Below are 25981 nucleotides of genomic sequence, written 5' to 3'. Positions count from 1 at the left end.
TCTCATCCCTAATTGGCTTAGCTCCTTTTATAATTAACTGATTGCCTAGCAAATCCTTCCCTTTCTTATACTTATAATATAATGTATATATTCATGTTATTATAATCAGATTAGCCTTTCTTTTATCTGTATAATAGCTAAATGACCAACATCATCTCAATCTCATCAACTATCAACCCTTACCAACTCTCTCATTTTGTGATGATGACCAAAAACAAAACAAATAAAAAAATAACCTTAAAGCAAATGATAATGAAGATAATGATGATAATCAGAGCTACTGTGAAAGTGGCTCGTTACCAATGTTACAATGGGTCAAGTGAAATGTTTTCTTAGCCATATAGTTGATGGTCAGTCTGAAAACACCCTTACCAACAACATTTATTCATCAACAACAAAGCATCAGCTTCATTGACTGTTAATTTGATTTGTTTCCTAGTAATTTTTTTCCCCTTCTACTCTACAATGAACTAATCACAACAAAAGGAATAAAAGTAAGTTGATAATCAAACTCGAAACATCATCATCATACTGATTCCAATCATTATCATCAACAGTTTATGCGTAAAAACAACAATACATGAAATGTGTTGTTTTTCAATTGAACAATTTGCTCCAAGGATGAAAATAATTCTGATAATTATCTTGATTACCATCAAGACCACGGTTATCCAATTAACTAAATATCATTCAATTTAAGGTTCAATTGAGTTTTATCAACAGTTGAATGAGAAAATGATAATCCAAATATACAACACTTTGTAATACAAAACACCCTGTACTCTGATTTAATTGTTAGTATGCTATTAATAAATTAATGACTCTTGAACCAATCAGATTTCAATAATTGCGCTAAGAGTTATCAATCAAAGGGAATAGTTTCAATACATTGTATAAACAATAAAATAACGTCCACTAATTGTGATTAAATAATTATTTTATAGTATTATGGTTAATGTTGATCGATCTTGATTATTATTAACTGATTGTTATTACATTGGTAGTCACAGTTTTCCTAACAAGCAACTATTAATATTAATAATTAGATTCAAGAGGCAATCAAAATGTAGTTAATTTTTTGTCCATCCACTGGTCATCACTGTAATTTGCATCATAATTTAGCATAAAACCAATTAAATTATATAATTGTTATAATCGTTTATTTAATCGGTCTGATTGATTGTTATTACCATTCAAATTAGAGTATTAAATCAGAGTATGAGAGCATGTAAATAAACAAATAAATCACTAATCAAAATATCAATTAATGGTAATTGGGTTCATTACGAGTTGATTTTAATCCAGTCAAAATTATTATAATATATGAAATCAGTTAATTTAATCTGATCATTACACACATTGAGTAAATGGTGTCAATTGTTTTGTATTCAAGGGATAAAATCTAATAATCTAATCAAAGTCTATCTCATTGTGATGATGATCAGTGTTGATGCAATTAATTCTTGGTTTTTCTGGTTTCAATCATGAACCTTAAATTAGATTCAAATTAATCAGAGGTAGATTATTGATTCTGATAAAGCAGGTAGACTCACTGATTAACTTTACAGGTTTGTAATTAATTCCTATTCCGCTCATCTCGATTGAAATGAAGTGTCAGTTCAGTCAACCTCAGCATTTGCATGGCTTTCAACACTTATAAAATCTAACTTCCTACCAATTGTACATGAAGCCTCATCTCTATTAGAATATTTCATCTCATGAAAAAAACTGAGCTTCACCAAGCATGTAACATCGACAGGGACCATCAACACTTGAGAAAGGATAAGATGAAAGAAAGAAGATGAGGAAAACGAAAAAGTCAAATTCTCAATGGAATTTGAAATTCAAATTGATGTTCTACTCAAACACATATCATTTTGAATTATGTTGAATTCTAAGTATTTTGATTGATCCAGAAAAAAGTTCCTTTCATATTACAAATATGTAACCATCTCATTCTAATATCACTTCTGATTGGAAACATTTAACTTATTCAGAGAGAAAGAGAAAGAGAGAGCGAATGTAAGTTTTGCGAAAGGTAAGCAATCAAATTAAAATGTAATTTGTCTTAGTGTCAACAACTTTGTAATAGTAGCAACTTAAAATCAAATTAAGTTTTATAACAATTGAAAGATAGAATCAGAGTCGAAATTTCAAAATATTGATTAAATGTTGATCTAAAATAGTGATATTTTGAGATGATTATTTAGAGTAAATCAGAAGCTTATAATTGTGATTTAAAATGATATAAGACTGACATAATTGTTGAATCAACTCAACCATTGTAAATTAACCGTTAATCAATAAAACAGTTAATATTATTAATAGATATTTAATTTGTCTCATTATGATTAGATAATAACAGGTAATATATCATTTTTAAATTACCATACAGTGAGATTATATTGTTCAAGAGTAATGATAACAGATACATTGTAATACTGTTATCAATTTGAATATTAATTTGAATTGTCACCCAATTTCAAGGACAATTAACTTAAATAGCCTGAGCTACTTTCATGGGGAGAGAGAGGATGAGAAAAGCAAGAAAATCTTTGAAGAAAAGACAAAAGACAACACATTGTATTATCATTATTAGTAAGTAGTAGTATTATCGTCTAACTGTAAATACGAAGGAGCTCATGATGATTCCTTTGATTCTGAGCTCTTTTATGGATCTCCGGATATTTCAAGGAAGAAAAAACCTAATTACTTGGAAAGAGAAAATTGAGAATTAAGAGCTTCCCGAGGAGAATCTACAGTTTTCACTCTTTTCATCGTCTTACTTTCTTTTCATTTATTACACTTTAAAAGTATCTCATCCAGTTGAAATAAATGAAAAAAAGTTGGAAGCAGATGAAATAATGAGAATGAAAAAAGCGACGATAATAAACAGAATTGTCTTTCTACAGAAAATAACAAGTATTGTCCCAACCAGAGATGAAATTCTGGGTATGATTATTTTCCGGAGACTCTTAACCCTGTAATCATGTTTCCATGTTACTCATAATTATAAAAGGCTCACATGGTTAACTTGACTCCATGTGATAATATTACTGATAATAATACAATAACCACAATAACACTTTACTTTGTGTGTATGTGTTTAATTTGCTTGAAATTAACAGAGGACAATTTGTAAATTGTTTGTAATAATAAAACCAAATAAATTACTTGCTACAATTGTTTGAAATTGACCTAATTTGTTACATCAATCATACTGTAATTAAATGGGTCCAAGAGTTAGATAATTAATGTATTAAGACTATTATGATGACTGTTTATCATTTGCATAAGCACTCGAGTCGGAAATTAAGTAAATCAAATTGAATTATGACAATCATCAATTAAATTTGATTAAACAAAAGGTTTACGAGCTGATTGAAGGCAATTGTTACAATACATATTTGTATTCAAGCCAATTCTTAATAATTAACCAAGGAGAGCTAATAAAAAATTCAATTGATCTAATAACTAATCATTTACATGTAAATGGACTGAGTAACTTGATAAAATTGAAGGTTATCAACATTTGACATGACTAATAATTAGATAGATATGATTTGCTTTGTCAAATGAATACATAAGTTAAAAGTAATAATTGATTGAAGATGATGATTAGATAATTTTTCATCCTCATCTCATTTTTTTACGAGTAAATTAAAAGTCATCAGTAGATTGTAAAAAAAAGTTAATTGCTGTTGATGTTGATGTTGAATGGATGAGTAAGTTTTAAAGTGAACAGTCAACCGTCAAAATGTTTGCAAAAGTAATGAGATTGCGAGTTGATGTTGCAGACGGTGAAGATGAGGATGGAGACTCAAGATGAAAGCTAAAAAAATCATCATCTAGACTAATATTTGCTGGTCAGCTGATGAGTTGGTCAGTGGGGGTAAGAAAAGATAACTAATGATGATAATAATCATTAAGATATGATATTATTAATAGGGAAACAAAATGATTAAAAGGTTGACTTATTTTTTAGCATTATTTACTTCCTCTGATTACAATGAATGAGAAAGCGAAATGAGTAAATTAAAAGCGGATGTTGGACGATAACTTCCGTTTTACTAACTAACTTACAGGTAAATTGTTACAAAGGTAGAGACTTTTCTCGCAATTTATAAAGACAATTTGTTAATTTTTAGCATGTTCTCTTTTTTTGTCTTAATACGAATATATTTTATCCGTCAATCTATGATAATAAATGATACTCATATGATATTCTTGAGAATCAGAGGTAAGCCAATTAAAGGTAAAAGATTTTTCTTCTAAATTACTTGACTATCATCATTATCAGCACCATTATCATCAGTTTCATGATGATAATTAGTTGAATTTAGAATTTTTTGACACAGAATAAGAAGAAATGTGAAAAAAAACTTCGTGACAAGTTATTGTTGTTACGTTATCATAATAAGATATCATCTTTGAATATCACCGAGAGAGAAAATAAGTTAATATAACAATTTATCAATGTTATTTTCTTGTCAGTAACAATCTCACAAATGGAAAACACCAGATTAATTAACTAAACCTAACCCTTAAAAACTAAGTTGAGAAATTAACATTCAAATTAATTGGTAAAAAACTCTTTCATTCAATTTCCCATCGAGTGTATCTTTTCCTATGTTTATCTTCATCATCATCATCACTCATTCATTCATTTACTCACTATTTTTTATCCTCTTCTTTCCTCCTCACATCATCTTCACCCTAATCTTTTCTATCACCTTTATCTTCTCCCTCCCTCCCTCAATCTCATCATCATCTACCTTTCTCATTCTTTCTTTTGTCAACATCATCTTTCATCTTCATCTTTTTTTTCTCATCTTTCTTTCTTTCCTATTAGAAACTTCCTTTGATTTCAAGTCTTTTTTTAAATTAATTAACTTGATAATCGTCTCTCATGTATATTATACAATACATAATCATAATCACACCCAAAACCCAGTGAAACCAATCCTGTTACTTTGAGGGATAAAGATTGTTTATCTCAATGTATTATGTTTTCTTGACAGATTATGTTCAATATGTATTTCCTATTCCTCATCAACACCGCCCATGTTATTCACTTAGATTGTCGACAAGCATCAACATAGAAAACAATCAACATCATTTTCCTCTGATCATCAATAGCAATTTAAAGTAATTGTTAGTTATATGATATTTTTACACCTTTCCTTTTTTCGAGATTCTAATCAACGAGTTGATGATTTTTAATCAACATACAGCTGAGGGTTTTTTCCAACTTAATGTTATTCATTGATTGATGATCATAACTGATACAAAAAGTTAATCAGTAAGGTTTATTATCTAAATTAAATTTAATGTTAATTAATATTAAATGATTTAATTTTCATTCTCTCTCTCTCTCTCCCATGTGATAACTGATTGATAAGGTTGGTCATGATTATGATTATGATTGGATGATTGTAATAAGAGTGATGATGATTCGGTTGGTAATTAAATTTAAGCTTCGGCCCTTTAATATTTATTACTATTATTAATATTATGATTATGGGCTCTTGATTCGTATCTAATTTTCAAAGTTCAAGATGATAAAGATTCAAGTTGATGATAATGATTATAGGAATTGAAAGAGATGATGATGAACAAGGTAGATTGATAATCAAACTAATGAATACGGGTATTACTTTAGTTCTGATTGTTTGTTATGGTTAACCTAATATTTGACAATCAGCTTGAAAATCCGATTATCACAATCAACTTAATCATTCATACATTGGACTCACTTAATATCGTATAATATTTTGTATCATGGAAAATCAAATCTATCAATATCTTGATTCATCTTCTCACTGTTGTCCAATGTTATTTTCTTTCATCCATCTTCTTATTTAGTCATCATCATCTTTTTCTTTGTCTTCCTATTTTCTCTCATTGATTTTTCATCTCATTTTTATCTTTATCATCTCTCTCACCACTCAATGTGTCCACTTTTCATCATTTTTTATACATTCACTGTCTACTTTTCTCTGTCTTCTTCTCTCTCACTTTGAACTTTTTTCTCTTTCTCTTTTTCTATCACCATCATCATGATCATCATCTCTTTCTCACTGATTTTTTTTCTTAATCAATGATTATCTTTGTCTGTAAGTGTGAAGTGAATTAAAATTTTCCAGAAATTAAAGCAAATCTCATTAAGGTTGGCAATGAACGTCCAAGATATTAGATGATAATATAAAGAGCCAATGATGTAACATTTCTCTATCAAGCAAAGTCATCATCATCATTATTATCAACATCATCTTCTACTTTTCTTTTCAAGTTCTTTTTCATCGTCATCTTTATCTTCATCATCTATCGTCCTCTCAGTTTTTTTTCTTGATCCTTTTCACACTGACAGAAACTGTGAATTTGAAAGAATCAAGATTCCTTCTTACAAGGTAAGGTAATTAATTTAGAACCATCTCTGGAAACGATTATCTACGCTCCTCAAGTTGATTCACATTTATGATTAGCCGAGTTTGTCTTTCTCTCTTTCTCCTCTGTCTTTCTCTCTCACACAATGATGATGAAGATGATGCTGATGATCAACAACAGGCAGCCTGTGACCCTCCATAATCAAGTTAATAACTCGCTCTCACTCGGGCGGGGTTATTGTGGCTTTTTTAATTTAATATCAACTTCGCTTCGCCAGTTATATTTATACTTCTCTGTGTAATCAGCAAAACAAAAACAACAAATAGAGAAAGAAGTGAGAGAAAACAATATCAAAACTCATTTTCTCTCTCTCTCTCTCTTATGTAGCTAATAATTTCATGATTAATAATAATTCAGAGTTGGACTTGGAATTGTCTTGGGTTATTCAAGGTTAATCATTGACACTTACACACCAAAATACTGACAAAGGGAAAACTTTACACCAAATTAAACATACAAACCACATCAACATTATGATTATTGTTATAATTTTTGTTGATCCTCTTTTTACTCTTAATTTTGTAACAATTGACTCCATCAACCCTTTGTTAAATTTAATTTGATTAGTTTAAATTTCACGCTTTAAATTGCTTGATACTTTCTAATATTGAGATTGATTGGTGTTTCTACTGCACATGGATGAACATATAAGATGAATGGGGGGCTTCTTTGTATAATTGATTGTCTTTTTATGAATATTAATCCAGTGTGACTAAATCAATTGACAAAGAACTTTTCAATTAACTGATTGCGCTACAAGAGAAAATCAATGTTTCCTATTGTTTATCATTTTCTATTGTTATTTGGTATTTAGAAACACCAATGAATTTTCAAGATCGTTATTATGTGTATTAGAATTTTGGTAAATAAGAAAATTCCAATCGAGTAGCAAACTCTTGATTCGTATGATTTTCTGATTTGTTGAGGGATAATGATGATGTTTACTTAGATCACGATGATTGAGGGTTAAGAGTTAATTCAAGTCCGGTTAAGATACATGAACAGAGAAACAAAGAAAACTAACAAGAGTAAAGGTTAAACAGTTTTATTGCTTTTTGTCAAAATTTTGTAGATAATTTTCTTTTCAAAATCAGAAGCTTGATTGTTTTGTAAATCATGATCAGGGTTAACCAACCATGGAAAACAATTGAGCACAAAATAAACAAGTAATCGGTTATGCAACTAATACAGTTTACCTAAAATCAAACCCTTATGTTACTTTTGCTACCTACAGGATTCACTTGAGTTACATGAAAAATGCTAAAAATAGAGACAAAACAAAACGGAAACAAACATTAACTAATAGACTATATCAAGAATGACTAAGTGAAAACCTTTAACCTAATGTCAAGGTTTCCTTTTAATCTTATAACAAATGGTATGATTAAGAAGATAATTAACTTCATAACTATGGATTAGATTCCAATTGATTTAATCTTACAGATACTGAGAGAGAGAGAAAAAACCGGAACTAAATCTCTCTTCATATGTAATCTTTGCCCTACCGAGTAACAAGATTATTTATGGTGGGCGAATTGGCTACCCAATTGATGGTCACAGTTTAATTAGAGGTAATTGATTGACACTGAATTAAAAGTAATTAAATTTTAGTAATAAAAAGGTTATTGTACTTACATAATTGAAAAATAAATACCATTAATGAATAAGGGAGCGAAACGATAATTAAATCCATTGGTAACATAATATGGATTATGTTGGCTGCTTGATTTGCAGTGAAGAGAAATAAAAACGAAAACGAAAACACTTAAAGTCAATTAATTGTTGATAATCAATGGAACATTAATCACGTTAATTGTCGACATTAAGAAGAAACAAAATTAAAAACGAAAGATTAACAAGTTAAAAGGTTAAACCAAGTTCGCTGTTAAAAGTTACTCTTTAAACTGGAGAACATTTTGTTTCTCCAAAGAGAATTTTTTTTTCTTCTCTTTGATTGTCCAAAATTCTCTTACATGTGCTGCCATCTTATGGTGAGAATATTAAGTTGAAAGAATTTAAATTGTAAACGAAAATGAAGATTTAATTTTAATATCGAATTTATAAAAATTCTTTTGTCTAAATATGAAGAAATATATATTTTTTTGCATCATAATTGAAATGAAAAATGTGAAATGTGAAATATGAAGTATGAAATATGAAATATGGAAAAGTAACAATACAATAATGTAAGGCAATCGTGAAGATGATGTTTCATTCTGAGTAAACAAAAGGTAACAGAAAAAAAAAATGTAACAAACAATTAGATTAGTATATATATAATAATATATGATGATGGCTGTCATTTGATTTTGTCCATTGGGGCAGTTTGATTGGGTTTGATTATTTGTTGAATATTAATTTGATGTCAATGAATGTTGGTTGGTTGCGATTCACATGATGGATTGATTGTTGTTGAGAAGAGTTTGAGATTTAAGTAGAGCGTTTCTTAGACGATTACTTGGCTTATTTTGAGGACAATATCTCACTGTATGGGCTTTCGGTCCTCCTCCATTGTGACAAATAGGACAGTCATATGCGAACAGAATTGGACAAGTAACACGGCCAAGAACGTCTTTGAGTACATGATTTTGATAGAAACTGGCAGGTTGTCCGTTGTTTTTACAGAAAACACATTCTAAACAAGATCCTCGGCGATGTTTTCGTCTTCCATTTCCATTCTGTGAATTGGTTGCTATTGGAATTGTAGGATGATTGTATTGAAGATCTGAAGTGATATTAGAATTGAATGAATCTTCTGTTCGAGCTTTCAGCTTTCGTAATGATAAATTATTTGATTGATCCAATGAAGTACCAATAGGGTCGATTAATTTACAAGATCCATGAGAAGAAGATGATGAAAGAGAATTTAGATTATCAATTGAAATGGATTGCTGATTATCCAAACAGAGACTCATTAATTGGGCCAATATTAGATCATTTGTTGTGGGACAATGACTACGAGAAGGTTGCGATGGAAATGGTGATGATGATGATAATTTAGCACGATTATTATTTAAATTAATTAATGGTGGAGGAGAATAAGTGTAAGTAGATGAAGTACTAGGCGATATCGCGACACTGGTCCCAATCGATCGGGAATTTGATGGATTAGCTGTTGAATTAGTAGCTGATTGTCTCCATAAAAATCATCTCTTAATCCAGGGGAATATTGATCGAATTTACTATTATTAACATTACTATTAGTGGCAGTATTTTCATTAAATTGGTTACCAGTTGGATAAGTAAACGGATTGGTAAGGAAATTACTATTAGTTGCTTTAGACCAAAATCCAGAGATATTTAAATTATTAACATTACTTGGAGTCTGAGGCGGTCGACCAAAACCCGGAGCTATCAAGAAATTAGAAGAAAAAAGAAAACAATTAGACAAAATTAAACATAATTAAAGTGACATTTCATCATCTATCAAATATACGCCATAAGAAAACAAAAAGAATAGAAAAAAAAAGCTTTACCTCGTTGGTGACTCATGATGATTATTCCAAAGACAATTTATCTTTTCCAATGAACTTAATCAATACAATCAGTTGGTAATTGAAAGAGAAAAGAGGTGAAAGTTGCAAACAAACAGAGAACAATTAAAAAGAAGAACAACTGATGTAAATTAGTGAAAAAAAGTAAAGAAATTAGAAAACAATTAAAGAAATTAACATAAATTAACTCCTACAATTGACTAGACAAAAAAAGCGAAACTTTTATCTCCGTTATTAAGAAAAAGAAGCTTAAAGAAAAGAGAAAAGAAAACCACAGATGGCGACACATTCGAAGAGAAAAGAAAAATTGACCAATAGGAGAAGAGAATTTTCATTCAAATTCTAACTGCAGTTCGGTTTCTTTAATTAAAAAGCTTCTCTTTTCAATTGGAATTGTTTTAATTTTATTTGACTTGATTACTGAATTTTAATTGATTTTAATTACTCCAATTCTAATTATGGATTGTTGTAACGGTTTTAAAACTTCTTATTTCTCTGGGTAAGTCATCTTTTTCTTTACTCTTTGTGTCTCTTTGTTCCGCTTTTTCCATGCCGGTTCAACTGTTTTTTTCTGTTTTCACTCACTTGACTTTTTTTTCTTTAATTTCATTTTTTGTTAATTGTCTTTTCTTTTCATCTTTAGGTTTATCTCTTTCTTATTTTATGTTTACACTGTGCTAGAGTTTTCATATTTTCATTTTCAGTTGTCTTTCTCATTTTTAATTTCATTGTTGATTCCTCATCAACAACCTGAACCGGAGCCTGTTGATTATATTGATTTGTTGAAGACAACGGAAGTATCGGAAAAATATTGGTACTTGGAAAGTGTTCTTAGATTAGAAGAGGAGATTAATCGTAATATTGAATTGATTGGTAAATTTGCTACTAAAACTGGTGAAAGTGATGATATAACAATGGTTGCTGGTATCGAGTTGAATAAAGTTAAATTGTTGAAAAAAGGTAAACTCAAGATGTTTCGAAATCTCTGTCTTGTTGCTCTTAAAGAGATCCCCCCGATTGAAGGAGATAAGGAAGTTACTGTTGATGATCTTGAAGGTTTCTGGTGTTTACTTGGAATTGAAGCTGACAAACACCGACAATTAGTTGATAATATCACCAAAGAAAGGATCGTTAAAAAATCCAAAGTTCCTGTTGTAAAAAATAAGACTACTCCTACTTCACTACGAGTGTGTAAATCTAACATAGATGAAAGAAATCGTAAATACATGGAAAGGATGAAAAAATTGAAAGAACGAGCCGCAAAACCGATTGTTAGATCGCCTTTTCTAAGAGCTTGATCATGTTACATGTTTTTATTTAATAAATTACAAAACTACATTTGTTTCCTCCTCATCATCACAATCAAACCTATTCAAGTGTTAAATACTTCTCGTAAATATCTTCAAACAATTCCTTACAATTGATCTTGGCCTTTAATTTGGTACATAACAAGAAGACACCTGATGTTTTACGATGTAAAGAATAAGTTTCTTCGGGTGGTGGAGTCAATCGATGTTGAAGCATAACCGGAACCAGTTCATTTATCCTTCGAGTTGTGTCTTGAGCACCAAAGTCAAATTCCCCTTCGGCCGCAAACGCTTCACCTAAAATCATGACCGCATCTACATGAGCTTTTTCCATAATCTTTGACTCGTAACCAGTTAGAAAACCGATCTCAATGGACGCTCGACGAACGCCCTCTCGGTCTTGTAAAGCAGCCGAGTGAATGACCTTCATGTATTTATCGACAAATTCCTTTGAGTATTCGCGAGTAGCACCAAAATCGAGTAAATTGATTGTGTCATTTGGTGGATCGTAGAAAAAGTTTGACCAATTTGGATCAGTTTGCATGTAACGGAAAATAAACACTTCTCGTAAACATAAACGAAGAAGTCGCCGTGCAACTGAATTACGAACTTCTTGTGTTATCTCCGCTGTGTCAGCTAATTTATCCACAGGAATACCTATCAAGATGATTTATGTGTTAATCAGTTTGGTTCAAATTTAACCTTCAACATTCTTACCTTGAATTAATTCAGATGTGAACACACGTTTAGTTGATAGATCATCAATGACCTTTGGAACATAAAATCCTTCATCTTCGAAAAATGGCTCCATCAGTTGACGAAATTTCTTTGTACATATGATCTCTCTCTCATAATCAACCTCCCACATCAACTCCTTCCGTCCAACTTTAACTATTGTGTCAATGAAAAGGCCATCAGGTAACACGTTCCAAAGATTCAAGATGGAAACTAAATTTTTTATATCGCTGTCGATACTTTCAGCTACTCCTGGATATTGGATCTTCATCGCAGCCTCGGTTCCATCTTTGAGGATAACCCGATGCACTTGACCAATGGATGCAGCCGCAAATGGCTTTGGATCCATTGATTGCATCTTGTCCCTCCAATCAACACCCAATTCGTTAATCAATACTTGCTCCATTTGACTGGCGGGCATGAAATCGGCTGCTTGACGAACTCTTTCAAAAATTGATTGTAATTTAGGATCAACGATTGCATTGTCTTGCAAACTCAACATTTGTCCAATTTTAAGTCCAGCGCCTCGAGTTTTACAAAGTGTATCAACAATTTTCTGGGCCATTTCTTCAGAGATGAAAGAATCCATTCGCTTCGTTGTAGCGCTTTGCTCTTCGAACCCCAATCTCTTCTTAGTGATCTGCTTCAATGCTCCATAACCTAAACTAGCGGCAAGACCTGATAAGGAAAATCGATGAAAAAAAATTCATATCATTCAAAAGAAAAAGAAAAAAGTGTTTTCATTGAATAGAACTTCAAATCAAACATTTGACAACAATTCCAAATGATTTCTCATTATTCTTAACCAATTTCAAATTGTATTGTAATTTGTGTATATAAAACTATTGATTATATTAACTAACCTCCAAAAGAGACCATTCTTGAGATTCGAGAAGCGGGCACTTTACTTTCTTTGGATCGGTCACTTAATGATTGTCTCTCTGGTAATTTGATGTTTAACCTTTTGCCCTCTGGCAACTTTAAAGGTCCAAGTTTCGGTTTTGCTTTTTTTACTTCTTTGGTTGAAATAATTGGCTGAGGATCAAGTGATTCATTAATTATTGGAGAATCAGTTGATTTATCATCAACAATTGGCTGTTTGTTGATCATTTCATCTTTTGATTGAACAACAGTTTCGACTGCTTGATTGACCATTGAAGATACTTTTTCCGATCCTTGGGCTAAATTACCTTTGGCATTTTCTAAACCAAGTGATACAAACCTTTGAATACCCTTGGCAACAACCGCACCCTTTTCAAGTATCTCATCTGTTTTCGGTACTTTCGGTAACTCACTTGATGTGGTCAGTATCTTATTCAACTGAGAACTGACCTCAAGCGCATTGTTGGTCACTCGGTTTTGTAGAGTCCAAACAAGGTGACGAGAGAGATCCTCATTTCCTCTTAATCCAAGGATAATTCTCGCTGATTGTCCACTATTTTTGAGAAAATAGAGTAAAACTTTACCATTACCACTCGAAGACATAAATTTCACTAATTAAGTAAAACAATCAACTAATTAGAAAGAAAAAAACTAAAAGTTAAATGTAAACAAAAAGATTGTTTTGATTTGAAGCTGTTCCACTAAAAGACTCACATGTCATGTGACACATGATGAAATCTCCAACTTGTTATCGTTTTAAACAAGTAAAATCGATTAATCTAAATTTCGAATAATTTACCTTGATTTAGTTCTAAACAGCAAAATGATCAAGTTTTAATTGTTTTTCTTTAAATAGATTATTTTGGATTAGGTTAAAATGCTCCTAAAGGTACTAATCGATAAGCCCGAAGGGCATAAGACAATCCAACTGACCGTAGCTTTTGATTGGCCATTCAAACCAAATGATTTACTAATTTAATGAACTTTTCAAAGATTTGAGGTCAAAATTTTGACTTTCGTTAGATTTATAAATCAACAAGGTTAGTCGTTTCTTGATCAAATGATTCAAAATGGTTTGTTACAAATTATTTACATGAATTTTAATAGTTACAAAGTTGAAAGAAGTTTTTAAGCAAAATATTTATAATTATGTTCTGTTAATAAATTAATTAATCATCATCAGCGTCGATATCAATTTCATCGGGATTGGGGATCGAGTTGATTGCTTGGTTTTCATTGGAAACTTTTGTCGTCGTCTCTCTGACAAATGAGACAATTTTTCGCTCGGGTAATGTTTCAAGTCGCTTCTCGGGTTCCTCTCTCATTTCGGACTCATTTGTATCTGATATTTGCATTTCCATCGCTTCCATACTCGAAGTTGGTGCTTTGACAGCGCTCATCATTTGCGCTGCCATGAAATTAACTGAGGTATTGAACGTTGCTTGGACACTTCTCTTAATTCGTAACATTTCTCTAATTGTATCTTCGTTTCCATGTTTAATTTCAAATTCTTTCCAAATATTCCAGAATTCGGGCTGAGTTCGAGGGTCGGACATTTCACTGCAGTGGGCATAAATGGCCCGAGCTCGATCAATTTCACCCAATTTTTGTTCTAAATCGGCAAATCGAAGACACATTTCTCTAGCATCGTTATCACCAAGATTTTCAATTGCTTTTTGATAAATTTGCCGAGTATAAGTAACACCAAACATTTCAGCAGCTTTTTTGATGTAAATGTTGTACATTTCAAATCTACTCTTATAGTCCACTTCGAGTGTCGCTCTCTCATAAACCGACATTGAATGTTTAGCTAAACCATGTTCTTCCTCCAATTTAGCATATAAAAGGAAAAAAGTTTTCGATAAATTCTTTGGACATCCTTCTAAACATTGTTCAAATAGATCACGAGCTCGTTCTAATTTAGATCCTTTGTATCGAGCTAAGAATTTGGTCAAATAAGTATTCCAAAGATCATAAACAATCGGCCATTTGAATAGAGCGATTCCTCTTTCGTAGGCTTTGAACGCGTCTTCATAATAATTGTTTTCTTCTAAAAACAAAGCGTAATTCATGATAATCTGTGGAGTGGCGATCCTTAGGTCAATTATACGATCGTAAACTGCTTTGGTTGTCTGGAAGGTTCCAAAACTTTCCTCGAGATCTGCATACATTGACCACAGTTTGAGTGATCGGTGAACGCGATTCTGAACTGGTTCATTTTCATCGAAGAAATTTGCTTTCTTGGAAGGAGCTGCTGAAGCTCTTTGCATTATTTTCAAAGCTCTGTCGAAATTGTCGTGTCTCAACTCCATTTCGGCAAATTCACACCAAACAGTGGCAAGATCGTTAACCTTGGCATAAGAAGCTTTAACTGCTCTTTCAAATATTTCTCTAGCATCTTCGAGTTGATCAGCTTGTTCATAGAATTTGGCAAACTCAACCCACAAAGAGTAAACTTTACCAATCGCTTGTTTTGGGTCGACCATTTGAACGGCCTCAGTGTAGGTTTGAATTATCTCCAAGGGTTTACCTTCTAAAAGTTTTACTCTCTTCAACCATTCGTCAACATTATGAGGATTCTGTTTAAGAGCGACACTATTTAGTAGCAATGGTCTCCTTTCGATTAAATTCTCATATTTGGCCAATCTTAATTCTAGTTCAATTTCTTCTTCATCAGTCAAATCTTCATTCTCCATTTTAGCTTTGATAAGATTTTCTTCACTTTGAGAATAAGAATCAAAGACTAGAGAAAAATCTTTGATGGTTAATACAGATGAAATGGCTTCTTCGTAGATGTCACGAGCTCTTTCAAATAGTCCACTTCGGGTAAAATACTGAGCATATGCATTCCATAATTTTCCTTGTTCGTCTCGATATTGTTTGATACCTTCGCGAATTATATTTTCTACTTTCAATGAATGAACTTTATCTGGATTTTTGGAAATCAAATCACACAGCTCATTCCAAAGTTGATGTTTTGATTTTCCTTCTTTGGAGATGAAATTTTCATTGTTGACTATTTCGTACAATTTAACAGCAGCTTCATCAAGTCTTCCCATTCCTCTCAGGTAGTCGATGAAATCCTCAGTATCTTCAGGTGACAGTTTAAGGTACCTTTTATATACTCGTACAGCAGTTTCTGGGATGTGATAAGATTTAACATACTCCAAGTACAAGGGCCAAATACGATTATGCTGAGTGATGGGTAATCCTTGAAGAGACCGATCAAAGGTACGACGAGTTTTGGTTATTAAATGTTGACTCATTAAAAATTGTAGATATTCAATCCAAATACGAGGCATTTTGTGCATGAAGACCAAACTCCTCTCGAAACAATTATTGACAGCTTTATATTCATCAGAAACAATTGGTTTACCATCTAGATTTCTCTTTCTCCACAATAAGTAACCATACCAAAGCTTATAACTTCCCGGTAGTTGTTTCAACGCTCGTTCATATAATAGATTAATCATTTCAACGGAAACTTTGGCTTCTTTCTTGGCATTAATATAACGAAGCCAATGTTTGATCGAAAATGGATATCGACAAATTTCCTCCTCGAAAGGTAAATTCTCGGGCTTACAAAATTCATCCTGAAAGAGTGAAAAAAGTAAAGAGGGAAAAATAGGTTGACACATTATAGAAAAGAACAAAAAAAGAAACGATCAAATTGCCTGATAGAAAAGAGATGATTTCTTACCATGGAAATGCCAGAGATAGAATAAGGTCCAAAGATGTTATTTAAATAGAAATTAAATTAAAAACAAGCAACTAAATCAATGGAATAATTAAATTAATTGTAAAGAAAAATCAACAACATGAGAGTAAATGTTTACTTTAGTTTCCATGGAAACGAGTTTTCTTTGATCGGCTTATTGAGCCGAAGAATGAAAATCAGCTGATAACTTGATGTTCGGTGAAAAATTGTCATAAATTAAATTGAATTTAACTCGGCAATTAAAGTGCAGACCTGTCAAAGTAAATCAACCGATAGAACCCAAAACTCGGGTAGTTTTAATCAATTACTTTTAATAAGAAAATCAATTAAAAAATAACACAGATACAAAAAGGATAAGTTAATGATTATGATTGAAAATTTGATCGTTGTAAAAATTGATTGTTTTGTCCGAAACCAAATTGAAAGATTGTCATTTGTTTGTTTGTCACCAAGAGATTAGAATGAAGTTAATGGTGATGTTAATGAACTTCGACCAAAAAACGCACCAGCGGCAACATCGATCATAAAACTAACCAAAGTTTTCAGCAATTTAACAAAAAGAGCAGGCCAATTGATCCGAAAAAGTATATCGATTAACTTGTCGACAATTAAGGTTGTTAATGAACGATTAGAATCAACATTTTGTTCTGTCAACTCTGAACTATCGTAAACATGAGGTGTATTATCAGCTGATTGGGCTGAGCACAATTTAAGAATCAATAGATTAGCAAACAGAATAAGAAATATTGAATTGAGAAAGTAAATTGTTGACATTTTTGTTTAGAAATGTTGACCAGTTGATGTTCAGGTGAGGAATGGAAACAATAGACAAATGGTCAGTGGTCAATAGTTTTCTTTCAAATAAACTGATTAGAAGAGGAAGAGGAGAGTTTAATTGTCCATTAAACTATTTAAATCGTAGTAAAGATCAATAGACCAGCTAAATGATCATCGGCACCACCAACGAGTTGAGATTGATTGAAATGTTAGAGAAGATGGAAAGGAGATTGAAAAGAGCCAAGGGATAAAGAGAAAAGATCATCTCAATTTAGAATTGATTAGTTGATTAACTATCTTTCAATTGTTCAATTCGATCCAGTGAAAGGTAAGACTTTTTCTCGTTGCTGTTCATCAGGCCTAAAGGGCCATATTCACATTCGGCACAGACCAAATACTTAAATCCCTCAACCGTATTACTAAAGCCCATGTTTTCATAGGTGAAAATATCATCAACCTCCAAGTGGTCATCCAATGTTTCTCGGACACTCTCCTCGCCTTTGGTAGTTGAAACCATGGGAAGTTCAATCTAGATAAACAACAGAATCAAATCAAATTTAGAATAACGGAAAATCATCTTGAAAATGAATCAACTTACCTTTCGAGTTATAAATTTACCTTGATTGGGTCTCAGGATTACACAGGAACATTTTTTACAGACAATTTTAAATTCATTTAATTTGTTGTCAACATTATCTTCACATTTATTGTCATTCCCTTCAACTAATTCAGTTGGGATCACTTGAGAGTCCATCTTGTTAGAGAAAAGTTTATTAAAAAAGGATAATTATTGGAAATGTAACAAAAAAATACAATCAAATCAACGAGACAATTAACAACAACAGGTAGAAATGAAATGTAAACAAATCCAATGATTGACAAATGTAAATAAAAGTTCAGTTGTAACTAAGGGTACGAGAGGTTAATTCAAAAAAGATCAACAATTGGAAATGATTAGTAATTAACTTAATCCTCTTTCGTTTTTGGTAGAAACTTTTTAATTATGGTTAATCCAATTGAAGGTGCTAATCAACTCATTATCTTCACTCAAATATACTATCACAATTAAGAGTAAAATTAGATTTGGTTCCTTTGGTTTGCGACTTTGTCTCTTTTAAATTCATTGAAAATTCATCTTGATTGATTCGAGTGATTAATAAATTTTAATTGTATTATTATTATGATACTTTTTTCCAATACAATTGAGGATTTTGTTGAATTAATTGTTGATGGATTAGTTTTCATCAGCTAATCTGGTTTATTTTTCTGTTACTTTTTAAACTTTTTTTCGTCTCAAATATCAATAACATTACATGAGAAAACCTTTGAAAACGGAAAAAGTAAATTAAATTGTTGTTAATCAAGACGAAAAGTTAACAATTTATTCAATCATCTTTTTCTTATAAATCAACTTTTCCTTTTCACTTTTAACATCCAACCAAACAATTAACTAAATTGTTAGTGATCTCCTAATATAAATGGTTGGAAATTATTTCCTCATGACCTTTTCTCAATTTTTGATGAACAACAATTTATAAACTAACCTTGATCTGATATTAGTGAATTTAATTTGAAAACATTTATATAAATGGTTACAATCAAGAGATGAATGAAAATAATCAACAGTTTAATTTGTAATTGAAAAAAACTGAGTAACAATCAAAAGATTATATGTAAAAAACAAACGCATGAAGTAACACCGGTCATTAAATGAATCGGTGCTCATACAAGCGCCTCGATTAACTGGTTAATCAATTGGTGTTTTTATTAATTTTCCAAGGTGATTCTCTTTTGACTGATTAAAAAATAGGTGACTGATCGGTTCTAAGCACCGATGGGCTTTAAAGTGACCAGAAAAAGTGGTTAAAATCACGTCACGCTCATTCATTAGCCGAGTGCCATTGTGAGCGCGACTACGTTGAGTGAATTGAACATGAAAAACTAACGTAATCAATAAATTTGTCAATTTAATTCAATTTTCCAATCAAATTATTTAACCTTCACAGTTTATAATGTTCATACGTGACAATTACATAGTAATTTATCAATTATTTACTGATAATCTGTTAATTGTTACCATGTTTCCCAATTCAAATCCAAGATATTGATTAACAGCGTAGCAGAAAAACAAAATTGAAAAAAATATTTATTTTTGATTTTCAATTGATTGATTAATTTTGGGTTAGCATTTGATTTACATATTGAAAGTTTAATCATAAATTGTTTCCTCTTAAATTGTTTAATATATTTTAAGGATCAGGTTAATTTCATTGAATCAAAAGTTAACCTCCTACGTTAAGTTTACGCTCATTTCGTTCAGCTTGATAAACGAAATGAACGTTTTCCCGCGTTTCGTTCAGGTAACTTTAGAGAAAAGAAAAGTTTTCTTTTTCTTTTTTTTTCCTTTCTTTTCTTCTTTCTTGCTCTCTTTCTATCTTCAATCATCGTCATCATCATCATCTTCAGGTAGCCTCCCACAATCAACAAAACAGTAAAGTTAATCACCGTTCGTTTCTTGTTCTTGAAACAATTTAGTTACAAACTTTACTCTCAACGAACCTCATCTCTAGTTTGTCTAATAAGTGATTTAAAGTTAATCAATTGAGATTCTAATTTCTCATTGAGTTTCACAATTAATTGATCTTGTGTTTGGTTGGATTAAACGACAATCAACCAATTGTTACAATGCCACCGTTTTCATCAAATCCATCTAATATTAAATTAGCTAAATCACCACAATCAACAACTGACGATGATCATCATTCATTAATAACCAATAACAATTATACAAATTCACCTTCTAATCAACTTGAAATTGTTGATCAAGATGAAGATGATTTACCAATGGAAGAGGATTTCCATAAATTGGATACAACTAAATCAACAACAATTAAGTCTTATCTTTATATCGACAATTCCGATTGGTCAATTGTTTGGATTAATGTTATTTTCTTTATCATTCTTCACGCTGCTCATTTCTATGGGATATATTATCTGCTTACAGTCGACCTTATCTAAGTTGGATGTTCTGTAAGTAACAATTAAATCTAATCACAATTAACTCTCATTCTTTCCAATTCCACCAATGACAATTGCATTTGTCTGCCTCTTGTTTACTGGACAATATAACGTTGACCTTAACATTTGATCAATTTATTGTACTAATTGGTTGAGCTAATTTCATATTGATCAACTTCCTAAAGTAATTTAGTGATTGTCACAGTTATTAATTTATAATAGTTGATAATTAAATCGTTTTCTCATTAACCATGAATATATATCATTTTGACCTGGAAAATAATAATAATAATAATAATAGTTAATTGTTGGACCGATTTGTAACGCTAATCGTAAATTAGATTATGATTAAGTCCTAAAACTTTTTTATTGTTCAATTTGTTTTCAATTGTTTTCTACAGGAAAAACAATTAAATCAAATGTTTTTTTTCTGATTAAAAATAATGAACAATAAATTCAAATAGTAACCAAGTAAATTGTTAACAATCAATTGTCAAACCAAACAATTAAACTTGATTTTATAATAATCAATATTTACTCCTTGGGTGTAGTTAATTTCAATCTAAAATACAATAACTAAAATGCTATGTACGGAACTGAATTAAATTGCAATCACTATTAATTCAGCTTCTTAATTAATTGGCTTGTATTATATGATCAATTAATTAACAGAATTACAATTATTATGATTGTTTATGATTCTTATTCGAGATCATGTTCATATTCAAAGCTTATTCATATTTAGACGACAAAATATTAGATAATAATTCAGTTTCTATCAGTAAAAAACGTAGATAAAAATTAGTTAATTGTAATCAATTAAAAGTTATTAAATTTTTGCGTAATAGTCGAACTTGAACTTGATAGTTAACTTAATTAGTATCTCTATTAAATAAACAGTAAAATGTGATAAAATTTGCAACAATTTAAAAAGAGTTAGTTAGTTTATAATTAATCGAGAGTTTGAAATTGAAAGTGAACCAAAAAGTTAAATTGCCCAAAGCAATTAAGGCAAATCAGCACGTAAGCACTAACGTTAACATCGTCACCATCTTAGATCCTCTCATCTAATTTAATTAGATTTAATTTAATTGATCCTGTCAACTTATTGATGAGGCTACTTGATAATTAACGATTAAATCAACATTTTCATCATCATCATCATGAGAAACAATATTGGTCATTTAGCTGGAAAATAAACTTAAGATGATTTGTTTTTTTTTCTATTACAATCTTGTTGTTATTAAAAAAGATTCAAACATAACTGTAAACAATTAGGTCAAACAATTTGCACACAAATTGAATTTAAATTTTCACAATTTAATCTTGTAAATTGATTGTTTCCTTGTCTATTTATCAGCATGGTTTTGGGGTTCGTGGGGTGGTTTCGGTATCACCGCTGGAGCTCATCGACTTTGGTCACATCGATCGTACAAGGCTCGATTACCGTTACGAGTATTTCTTATGATTGGTCAGACAATCGCTGGTCAGGTAAGTTAATTGTTCAACTTTTGTTTTATTTTTTTTTCTTTCTTCATTATTTATACTCTTATCACCTTTTATCCTACAATTAGTAAATTGTTACTATTAATTGTCACTGTTTAGTTAGTCACTGAAAGTTGATCATTCGCAGCGTGTAGTTGTTTTTGTTGTTGTTTAGATTATTAATTTACAATTATCATTATCATCTTAATTGTTTCAAAGATAATTCTAATTTGATATTAATTCAATTACGCAATTTGATAATCACGATTGTTATTTAATTGTTTAAGATGAAATCAAGCACAATCAACTTTCACCATCAACGTGAAAACTTTGTTATAAATATTATGATAAAAACCAACAAAGGGAAAAATGTAATTAAATAATTAAATTGTTCACAATGATTTGATTATTTGTTGATCTAGATTAATTTAATTTACATGAATTTGTCCAACAATTTCCTGGCAAAAAGTTTTTAATCACAATTAACAGTAAACTGGTTGTTTATTGGGATAAATTTAAATTGTCTCTCTCTCTCTATTTCTCAATTCAAACAATTTAAAAGTTAATCAAGTCTGGTTTTTTTTAGCGGAAAAATTGTTCCAAGAATTAAAATAAATCTCAACAATCATCTTAATCATCATCATGATCATGTTTAATCATTATCATCAAGAGTGATTAGTTTAAACTAATTTCTTTTTCCCTCTAATAGCTTTTGAAATTGATCTCGAAACGAACAAAGTTCTGAACATTATTTCCTTCTGACCTTTTCCTTACCGATCGAGATCAGATTCGGTTAACCTTGATCTGGAAAATTAGTTGGAACAACAATTAGAAAGAAAATCGAATTTACAATTAATAAATTGCCGAGAAAAAAATAAACAATCATCTGAACCTCTTGACAATTTAATTTACTTCGTTGTGAATTCAATTTAAAAGTCTATCATTATTTCAACCTTGTTTATTTCAGTTTTACTTGATGAGTTTTGATTGTAAACAATTAATCAAATTTTATTCATACAATCAAAAGATTAAATTGTTAATCATGGTTATTTTCAATCTACTCTGTAAATGTTAATCAAAAAATTAACATTTAATCCGATAAAAAAGTTTTTCTTTTTCTTTACCAAAATTGTTTACGATTAACTTTATTATTCAATTGATTGTTTCTAAATAATAGTTAATTGTTGTGTAGTATCATTTAAATGATGGCTCGATTTTTATAATTTAAATCACAATTAAAAAGGTAAATTAAGTTGCTCAATCATTGGGAAATTTATGGTTCCGTTAATTTTACTTTTCTATTCAGCAATTAAATTTGATTGTAAAGAGTTAAAAGTGAATTCTAATAAAATCTAATCGTCTTCATCATTTTCTATTGTTGTTTAATGATGATGATGATGATGTTGATGATGTTGATGATGATGATGATGATGGTGTTGGTGGTGGTGATGGTTAACAATCAGTCTATGATCTTATCATCAACATCAATTATAAGGTCATTATGATTGAACAATTAGTAGATTGTTAAGATTGTCTCATGAATTTGGGTTAATTAAAATTAACACGAATACCTTTTCAACATTAAATTGTCGTCTATGTTGATGATGGTTATGATTTTAATACAATTGTTAAGACGTAAATTAAATTGTGACCTTTAATTGTGATTGTTTTTATTGTTTTATTTGTGAGAAAACAAAACAAATTGATTGTGATGATATTTGATTGTTTTGGGTAAAAAGTGATTAACAAAAAAATACCAAGAAAATTTTATTGACAACTTGTCAATGTTTGATTACGATAAATGATAAAGATTGAAATTAGTGAATTGTTGATTTAATTGTAAGGTAAATAGGAGTTTACCTTTAAATAGTGTCTATTGATTGTGCCAAACAATTAGCCCACCATTTTTTTTCATTTAATGTTACCTATCAATAACATGTCTTATTGTTGCTTTACCAACAATCAAATGATTAACTATCCATTTCCCGATCAATAGTTAGAAATGTTGACAATATGATGATAGTTTTAATTGTTTCATTTTGTTTTCTTATCCTTAAATTGATTGAGTTTTGATCAGTAACATTTTATAAGTTACCAATCAACACTTTAATTTTTGGCAAATTTTCCCGAAAAATCAAGTAATCAGATTACAATTAGTGATCTTTTCAGGTGACCTTTTTTTTGAATCATCTCTTGATTATCCCCCTTAAATTGCTTGTTAACACAGCAATCAAATTGATCCTTACGATAATCAATTGAATTAAATGCCTCATGATCCCAAGGTTGATAAACAAATCGTCTTGATTTTATTGTTTAATTGCTCAATATGAATCTTGGACCGTGACAATTAATTTAAATTACAAATTATATTCACTTTTAGTTTAAGTCTTTTTCCCTCTTCGAGTCTATTCATAGAACTTTGATTGAATTAAACTAATTGTGTCTCTTTTTCGTCCTTCGATTAGAACAATTTGTACGTTTGGTCTCGTGATCATCGAACTCATCACAAATTCTCAGAGACCGATGGAGATCCACATAACTCCCATCGAGGGTTTTTCTTTGCTCACATGGGCTGGTTACTATTCAAAAAACACCCTGACGTACTTAAGAAAGGAGCGACATTGGACTGTTCCGATGTATTGAAAGATCCAGTGGTCAGATTTCAAGTCAGGTAAGAATGTTGACCGTGCAAAACTATTAATACATTCGATTGACCTTACAGGTCTCGAGTTTTTCTTCTTTGAATTCTGATTCTAATTTTCTCTCTTTTCCTTTTTGATGATCTACTTTTAGGTACTATTATTGGCTACTCTTAGTATGGGGAATGTTGATTCCCTGGTTATTACCCGTTTTCGTTTGGGGTGAATCTCTTTCTGGTTCTTTTTGGTTAACGTTGTCTCTCGATATGTAACCAGCCTTCATTGTACCTGGTTCGTTAATAGTACGGCTCACATGTTCGGTAACAAACCTTATAATCATAAAATTGGTCCAACCGAAAACATTTTCGTCTCCTATGGTGCCCATGGTGAAGGCTATCACAATTACCATCACACTTTCCCCTACGATTATGCCACAAGTGAACTTGGTTTCTCACTTAATATAACTAAACTTTTCATCGATTCTGCCGCTTACTTTGGACTGGCCTACAATCTAAAACGAGCTTCCAGATCAACCGTCGAAGGCCGTAAGGCAGCCGTTCAAAAAGCTCTCGCAGTCGATTAATGGAAAATAACTAATACGATTTAGATAATAAAAGAAAATTCAATAAAAAAAAAAGAAACAAAATGTTGCCAAAGTGGAATTAAATCAACGAACAATTTTAATTGTGAATCAACGACTAACAATCAATGTAAAATAATCAAATTAATTTTATCTGTAAATCTTGTAACTGAAAAATATACAAAAAAAATCTAAATCAACTCTCAATGACCAACAATTAATATAAATTGTTTTCGTTTTCAATTCTAATCAATAAAAAATCAACAAATACAAAAATCAATTGAAAATTGAAATTAAAAGTTAATTTCCTTCATTGAATGGGAAAAGTAAAAGTTAATAATTGTTGAATTAACGAATTAAACAAAATTAACTGTACAAAATACTGAAAGAAAAAAACTAATCAACTGATTGCTGATTGTTGATGAGACTTGAACTTGAACTTGATTAACGGAAAATCCTTTTTAATTAATAAACTAATAAGTGGTTAAGATTTAATAACGAAAGTTAATAATGAAAGTGAAATTTACCTGAAGGTTAATGATTAACTTGATCACGTAATCACTTGAGATCCTCATCATCTTAATCATTGTTAGGTTATCGCTATGAGGGATGAAGACACAGCAACTTAACTGAGAGGAATTAAATCAATCCGTAGATTAATTAACCACCTTCGTTTAAATTTATATACCGAGTTCGGGATAAATCTCTATGTAAAGCAAAGTCAATTGACTTCTATTTACACATACGTTGAATACACACAACTTAGAACTTGAATTATATAGATTTTAATTGTCGTTTTGAGGTAGATAGATAAATGAAGAACAATAGAAAAGTAATTAAACTGAAATACGGAAGAAGTAATTTGAGTAATTAAGCAATTAAGGATAATAATGACAGAA

At 30.6% G+C, this 25981-nt stretch overlaps 6 protein-coding genes and 1 pseudogene across 6 annotated transcripts in view; 2 read left to right on the top strand and 5 right to left on the bottom strand.

Moving 5' to 3' along the window:
- Positions 1–8354, bottom strand: part of LOC128386162 (uncharacterized) — a 56797-nt gene extending 48443 nt beyond the window's left edge. The window contains exon 1 of the mRNA XM_053345153.1: positions 8083–8354. Coding sequence (XP_053201128.1) covers positions 8083–8149 — 67 coding nt within the window. The 5' untranslated portion in view covers positions 8150–8354. The remainder of the gene's footprint in view (positions 1–8082) is intronic.
- Positions 8355–8452: 98 nt separating this feature from the next.
- On the bottom strand, positions 8453–9939 carry LOC128386209 (uncharacterized). Its single transcript, XM_053345206.1, has 3 exons — positions 9924–9939; positions 9631–9798; positions 8453–9589 (listed from the first exon to the last, which is right to left on the bottom strand). Exons 1-3 carry the CDS (start codon positions 9937–9939, stop codon positions 8838–8840), a joined length of 936 nt encoding a protein of 311 aa, XP_053201181.1. The 3' UTR covers positions 8453–8837.
- Positions 9940–10282: 343 nt separating this feature from the next.
- Positions 10283–11308, top strand: LOC128386164 (uncharacterized). Its single transcript, XM_053345154.1, has 2 exons — positions 10283–10440; positions 10585–11308. The coding sequence occupies exons 1-2, from the start codon at positions 10400–10402 to the stop codon at positions 11237–11239; spliced, it is 696 nt and encodes a 231-aa protein (XP_053201129.1). The 5' UTR covers positions 10283–10399; the 3' UTR covers positions 11240–11308.
- On the bottom strand, positions 11240–13568 carry LOC128386159 (atypical kinase COQ8B, mitochondrial-like). Its single transcript, XM_053345151.1, has 3 exons — positions 12847–13568; positions 11966–12661; positions 11240–11905 (listed from the first exon to the last, which is right to left on the bottom strand). The coding sequence occupies exons 1-3, from the start codon at positions 13466–13468 to the stop codon at positions 11310–11312; spliced, it is 1914 nt and encodes a 637-aa protein (XP_053201126.1). The 5' UTR covers positions 13469–13568; the 3' UTR covers positions 11240–11309.
- A 371-nt stretch (positions 13569–13939) lies between these two features.
- LOC128386158 (pre-mRNA-splicing factor syf1 homolog) lies at positions 13940–16719 on the bottom strand. Its single transcript, XM_053345150.1, has 2 exons — positions 16566–16719; positions 13940–16458 (listed from the first exon to the last, which is right to left on the bottom strand). The coding sequence occupies exons 1-2, from the start codon at positions 16566–16568 to the stop codon at positions 14035–14037; spliced, it is 2427 nt and encodes an 808-aa protein (XP_053201125.1). The 5' UTR covers positions 16569–16719; the 3' UTR covers positions 13940–14034.
- Positions 16720–16874: 155 nt separating this feature from the next.
- Positions 16875–18224, bottom strand: LOC128386165 (guanine nucleotide exchange factor MSS4 homolog). The gene is made up of 2 exons (XM_053345156.1): positions 17959–18224; positions 16875–17889 (listed from the first exon to the last, which is right to left on the bottom strand). The coding sequence occupies exons 1-2, from the start codon at positions 18112–18114 to the stop codon at positions 17650–17652; spliced, it is 396 nt and encodes a 131-aa protein (XP_053201131.1). The 5' UTR covers positions 18115–18224; the 3' UTR covers positions 16875–17649.
- A 1385-nt stretch (positions 18225–19609) lies between these two features.
- LOC128386163 (stearoyl-CoA desaturase 5-like) lies at positions 19610–25369 on the top strand (annotated as a pseudogene).
- The last annotated feature ends 612 nt before the right edge of the window (positions 25370–25981 follow it).

Source organism: Panonychus citri, unplaced genomic scaffold (assembly GCF_014898815.1).
Source record: "Panonychus citri isolate SS breed McGregor unplaced genomic scaffold, ASM1489881v1 Contig00063, whole genome shotgun sequence".
In the NCBI taxonomy this organism is placed as follows: domain Eukaryota; kingdom Metazoa; phylum Arthropoda; class Arachnida; order Trombidiformes; family Tetranychidae; genus Panonychus; species Panonychus citri.
The sequence above is the reverse complement of the archived record's forward strand: the minus strand, read 5'-3'. Positions and strand labels throughout refer to the sequence as shown.

Excerpts from the sequence above, each read along its gene's own strand:
- LOC128386165 (XM_053345156.1), bottom strand. The coding sequence starts at position 18,114 with ATGGACTCTCAAGTGATCCCAACTGAATTAGTTGAAGGGAATGACAAT. Across the intron at positions 17,890-17,958 it reads GTAAATTTATAACTCGAAAG|ATTGAACTTCCCATGGTTTC; the intron begins GTAAGTTGATTC and ends TTGTTTATCTAG.
- LOC128386164 (XM_053345154.1), top strand. The coding sequence starts at position 10,400 with ATGGATTGTTGTAACGGTTTTAAAACTTCTTATTTCTCTGG. Across the intron at positions 10,441-10,584 it reads AAAACTTCTTATTTCTCTGG|GTTTATCTCTTTCTTATTTT; the intron begins GTAAGTCATCTT and ends TTTCATCTTTAG.
- LOC128386209 (XM_053345206.1), bottom strand. Across the intron at positions 9,590-9,630 it reads TAATAGTAATGTTAATAATA|TATGGAGACAATCAGCTACT; the intron begins GTAAATTCGATC and ends AGAGATGATTTT.
- LOC128386159 (XM_053345151.1), bottom strand. The coding sequence starts at position 13,468 with ATGTCTTCGAGTGGTAATGGTAAAGTTTTACTCTATTTTCTCAAAAAT. Across the intron at positions 12,662-12,846 it reads AAGAATGGTCTCTTTTGGAG|GTCTTGCCGCTAGTTTAGGT; the intron begins GTTAGTTAATAT and ends TTTCCTTATCAG. Across the intron at positions 11,906-11,965 it reads CACATCTGAATTAATTCAAG|GTATTCCTGTGGATAAATTA; the intron begins GTAAGAATGTTG and ends TCATCTTGATAG.